Source organism: Nomascus leucogenys, chromosome 13, assembly GCF_006542625.1.
Source record: "Nomascus leucogenys isolate Asia chromosome 13, Asia_NLE_v1, whole genome shotgun sequence".
NCBI lineage: Eukaryota > Metazoa > Chordata > Mammalia > Primates > Hylobatidae > Nomascus > Nomascus leucogenys.
In genome coordinates this window covers 90,882,371-90,888,145 of record NC_044393.1, presented here as the reverse complement: position 1 = coordinate 90,888,145, position 5,775 = coordinate 90,882,371, and the positions used below count along the sequence as shown (strand labels likewise).

Here is a 5,775-nt window from a genome sequence, read left to right as displayed (position 1 = left end):
CTATATTTTTATAAAAGTAGTAAAGGCCTCAGGATAAGAAAAATGTGAAGCTGCATCTCTTCCCCCTTATTATTCTTCCATTTATCCTACTTAGCTCCAGAGAAACTTTACAAAATATTCGGAGTTAATAAAGATGCTTCTGCCAAAATATCTCCTTTGTTACAATCAATTATGTGGATAAACAAGCAAACTTTCCTTGGCAATTAGAAGCAGAATGAAGTCTTTTATTTTTGAGATAGCACAAGATTATTATGAAGTAGAAGTGAAACCAATGTACACAGCTATACCATAAACAGTTTTCCTTCACAGACCATTCCCATAAATGCCATTCCCAAAAACATATCCTCAAGGTAACCCATTTCCTGGTTGCCCTCTCAGATGTTTCTTTATGCAACTATATACAAATATGAACATAAATTAAGTTGTACTTTGTTCATACAAAAAGGAAACAAACGTTTTCTCTTCTTCATTTTTCTTACTCAAGAGTGTATCTTGGAGAGAGAGAGAGAGAGAGAGAGAGATAGATTTTTTTTTTTTTTGAGATGGAGTCTCACTCTGTCACCCAGGCTAGAGTGTAATGGCATGATCTCAGCTCACTGCTACCTCTGCCTCCCAGGTTCAAGCGATTCTCCTGCCTCAGCCTCCCAAAGTGATACCCAAGCTGGGATTACAGGTGCACGCCACCACGCCCAGCTAATTTTTGTATTTTTAGTAGAGACAGGGTTTCACCATGTGGGTCAGGCTGGTGTCGAACTCCTGACCTCGTGATCCGCCCACCTCAGCCACCCAAAGTGCTGGGATTACAGGCGTGAGCCACTGTGCCCGGCCCACTTTCTTTTTATTGATACAGAAAACCCTCATGTTTCCAACCCTCATATAATAGCAACTGAATGAAAGTCCCATAAAATATATAAGTAGTCATCTTTTGATGTCCATTTGGGTTGCCACCAGACTTGTGTAATCACCTGTGTAATGATGCAGAAAAAATGTGTCACGCAATACAGAAATATTAATTGCAAATAGTGGGTATGACAGGAACTAGGGAGAGAATGGGGCAATACAGGAACTGAGATACAGGAATTAAGGGAGTTCAGTGTAGAGCTAGAAGGCAGCTTGGTAAACTTGGGTTTTGTGAGAAAATAAGGGGGAAAAGAAACAAATGAATCTGGTAGTCACAGAGAGAGAGACACAAAAAGGAATTAAGAAAGAAACTGAGCAGGAAGTGGGAGAAAGAAGGGAGCACTGAGGACAAAAGTGCTATTTCAGGATTGAAGAATGTGTAAGACGCAGGAAAAGGGGCTGTAGGCTACCACTCCCTCTGCCCTCTCTCCATTCCACCCTCAGCCCAAAGACACAGAAAGCCCAGCTGTCCCTTATCACATCACCTCCCAGACATAGTTCCATTTCCCTCCCTCATTTGAAGCTGGCATAATGACGTGGGTGACATTAGATAAAATGCCTCTTTCTAAGAGCTTCCATCCATGCCTGAGAAGGTCCACCAATTTGAGATGCACCTGTAAGAGCACACATTCAGCCTTAAGATTGCTAAGCAGTTAGGGTCAGGGAGTGAGTTCACTCTCACAAATGCCAATTGGAAAACCCAAAGAAAGACACTATCACTATTGGACACTGCAAGCAGGAATCAACGACGAAAGTTTGAAGCTTGTGCTGGCCCTGAGATTACTCAGGGAAGTGCTAGTGAGTTTACACAATAAGATGACACCTTGAAACCACGTGGCAATGTAGAGGAAGATAATCTCAGCATATAGGATCAAATATGTATATCAGAGGTAAGAAAATATATCACACTTGGCCGGGCGCAGTGGCTCACGCCTGTAATCCCAGCACTTTGGGAGGCCGAGGCGGGCCAATCACAAGGTCAGGAGATCGAGACCATCTTGGCTAACACAGGGAAACCCCGTCTCTACTAAAAAATACAAAAAAATTAGCCAGGCGTGGTGGAGGGTGCCTGTAGTCCCAGCTACTTGGGAGGCTGAGGTAGGAGAATGGCATGAATCTGGGAGGCGGAGCTTGCACTGAGCCAAGATCGAGCCACTGTATTCCAGCCTGGGTGACAGAGCAAGACTCTGTCTCAAAAGAAAAAAAAGAAAGAAAGAAAATATATCACACTTCTCTTGTTTTTCCCATTATCAGGACCAAGGGTTCAAAACATTGAACATCTTTCAGATGTTTACACTTCTCACATTTATTTTGCAACATGTATTATAAGTACAGAGGGCTAATAAATGTAAACATCTATTTAAAAAATAATGAACTGATCTTCCATGGAAAAAGAATTTAATACAAATTGAAGCCATGTCATAGTTTAAATACCCATCGTAGATCATGAGCTGTTTGATGTTGAGAATGATCATTTTGTTTCAATTAGTACTATCAGATTACTCAAATCCATGATGAGGATTTGAACTGTACTCAGGACAGACTTAATTTTTAAGGAGTTGATAGCAGGCTTTCATGCCATCTCCAAAGGCCTGTATGAATTTGTCATTCCTCAGGGTGAAGATGAAAGGGTTCAGAAAAGGGGTCACCACTAAAACCAACAGTGACACTACCCTGTTATACTCAGCTGCCTGCGTTTGCTTGGGTTTCACGTACAGAAACAAGCAGCTGCCATAGCCAATCACAGCATAGGTGAAGTGGGAGGCACAAGTGGAAAAGGATTTCCTCCGGCCAGAGGCTGATGGAATCTTGAGGATGGTGGAGATGATGTAGGTGTAGGAGACAATCGTAGGGATCAAAGGACCAGTGATAACGAAAACAGCCATTAGAAAAAGAATAAACTCTGTGAAAAGAGTGTCCTCACAGGATACCTGGAGCAATTGTCCTCGGTCACAGTAAAAATGGTCTAACACATTTGATTTGCAGCAAGTAAGCTGAAAAGTGGCATAAACTGGCCAGATTTCAGAAAGAAACCCAAAAACCCATGACACAATTATCACCCAAATGCAGGTACTGCTGTTCATAATGATGTTGTACCTCAAAGGGTTACACACAGCCACATAACGGTCCACAGCCATCACTCCCATTAATGCCAACTCCGAGGTACCCAAAGAAAGGTATAAATATAGCTGTGCAGCACAGGCTGTCAAAGATATGATCTGAGTGCTTGGAAGCAGCAACCCCCTGAGCATAAAAGGGACAGTGGTAGATGTGATCAGGATCTCCAGCACAGAGAGGTGGCCCAGGAAAAAATACATGAGGGACTGCAGACGTTTATCAACACAGACAGTGACGATGATGACCGCATTTCCCATCACTGTCACTGCGTACAAGAGGAAGAAGGTTGCAAAAAGGATACGGCGTACTTCTTGGGAGCCAGGGAAGCCTAAGAGAAAAAATTCAGTGGCGCTAGAGAAATTCCCCAACATTTACTTCTGAGTGCTTTTCCCTTCTGAAATCTAGAGAAAAAAAAAGAGTTAATATGGCTTCCCATCTTAACAGAAGTAGAAACTGTTCTGAAATCCCCCTCCTGCTGACAGGCTGCACATCAGGACTAGAATGGTAGGCATTTGTCTTCTACTATTCCCTGTGTATGGTCAGGGGCAATTTTTCTTTTCTTTTTTTTTTTTTTTTTTTTGAGATGGAGTTTCACTCTTGTCACCCAGGCTGGAGTGCAATAGCACAATCTCTATTCACTGTAACGTCCCCTGTAACCTCCCAGGTTCAAGAGATTCTCCTGCCTCAGCCTCCCGGGTAGCTGAGATTATAGGCATGCACCACCACACCCAGCTAATTGTTTTGTATTATTAGTAGAGATGGGGTTTCACCATGTTGGCCAGGCTAGTCTCAAACTCCTGACCTCAGGTGATCCACCCTCCTCAGCCTCCCAAAGTGCTGGGATTATAGGTGTGAGCCACTGTGCCCGGTTTGGGGGCAAGTTTTCTAACTATGCACAATATGCCAAGAAAATTGAATTGGCCAAGAAGATGATCCCAGTCCCCAGTGCCATACCTTAGACATGAGAGCCTGCACCCTGCCCTGCATGCACCATTGCACCCTCAATGCTCAGTTCACCTGCCTCCCTCTCTGCTCTGAACAGCCAGCAGTCAGCCTCCAGGACCACAGTGTGTTTCTTTCTACCACTAACTCTCTTCCACCTGGAAGGTCCTAAACTACTCTGTCTGCCAAGTATTTTCTGTCCTGTAAATTCCTGCTCCAGTATCATGTTCTATACAAAAGTTTTCCTGGCCAATGCCCCTGAGCTGCTTACTTGATTTCTTTGTTTCATCAGAATGTAGGTTCCATTTATAGGATGTTTATTTTAAAGCTTCTGCTCTACCTTCATCATCATTGCTGTGTGTTGGTGAGAGTGAGGGTAGGGAAGTCTCCTGAGGAGTTTCTATAAATGCTCGAGGGCAAGGGCTGAGGATCTCTCAACCTACTGGTCAGCTGGTTCCCTGCATGGATTACTCCTTTCTTCCTCCCTATCTTGGGGATGAAAGCCTCCCTTGCTCCTGTCCTCAGTAAATGTGTCTTCTCACAGAAGGCAGGCAACCAGCACCTGGGCTGAGTTGAGCCTGACCATCTCTCTCTAAGACTCTGACAACTCTTTTCACTGTTCTTAAAGAAAGAAAATTCAGACGAAATACAGAGGAAGAACTTTTATCCTCAGACTCTAACTGTCCCACACTGAACTTATGCTGGGTCTGACAAATAGGAGACTTTAGTCCAATTTCAACATCCTCTGCCTTCAGGATAATCCAAAGCCCTGGATCCATCAGGAGACCAAAGCCACCAAGTGTGACATCCGGGTTCAGCCCACGTCCTAAATACAGACAGCTTTGGTCTCAGTCTAACAGTAAATTTAGGAAGTCACCTCAGGGCCTTTATTTCTCCTATGAACACATCTTTCTCCCAAAATCATATTAGAAATTGAAGACTCCACTGTCACTTACATGAAACAGACCCTGCATCTTGAGTAACTTAGAATTCCTGGGCTTTATTTTTCACTTCTTTCAGGTTTTTGGTCAAGTATCTGAGTTCAAATTTTCTCTTCATTCTGTCTAAAAGAACACACGCCACCCTTCACTCTCTATCACCTCATCAGAATATATTTATCTTTTTAGTGCTCATCATGAGAAATTATGTTTACTTTTTTATTTTACTCATTTTACAATGTAAGCACCATGAAAGCAAAAAGATTGTCATTTTTGTTCACTATATCTCATATAGAATGAGGCAGTACTACTTTTGAGTGAATCAATGAATTGATCAATTAAAGAATGAATCTGTGAACAAAGCCCCTCCAAATCTGGCTATGGCCAATGCTAAAAGAAACTGCTTTCTCTCCCTTCTGTTTTCACTGAGACAGTGCTCAGTCATAATTCAGTCCTCTCTCTGAGACCCTGATAAAATGGCAGTTGGGTAACAAGGACAGACGTGACAGAAGAGCTCAGTAGAGTGATTTCCACAATCTCTCTTTCCCCAGGACCAGATGAAAAGAAAGTAGAGATGATGTCAAGGACGGTTTTGACAATAGCAAGGAGTTGCACTGCATCCAGCAATGAATCAGAGAAGAACTGAAAGTGCTCTCTACTGTACAGGAGGAATTTGGAGATGAGACAATCTCCTTTGCCTCTCTCATAGCTTACCCATTAGGGTCTGAATGTCCTTGTTCTAGAAAGTTGGCAGGTCTAAAACTTTCCATCCTGAACCTCTCTCACAATTTTCTACACAGATGGAAACTGCTGGAATTCACTTACCTTCAAAGAAATTGAAGTGAAAAGCCATATGACTCTAAGTCTCAACCCAGAC

At 42.9% G+C, this 5,775-nt stretch overlaps 1 protein-coding gene across 1 annotated transcript; it reads right to left on the bottom strand.

The window, feature by feature from the left end:
* Positions 1-2,444: 2,444 nt before the first annotated feature.
* Positions 2,445-3,389, bottom strand: LOC100588743 (putative olfactory receptor 9A1). The gene has a single exon (XM_003270831.3). The coding sequence runs from the start codon at positions 3,387-3,389 to the stop codon at positions 2,445-2,447; it is 945 nt and encodes a 314-aa protein (XP_003270879.2).
* Positions 3,390-5,775: the final 2,386 nt, after the last annotated feature.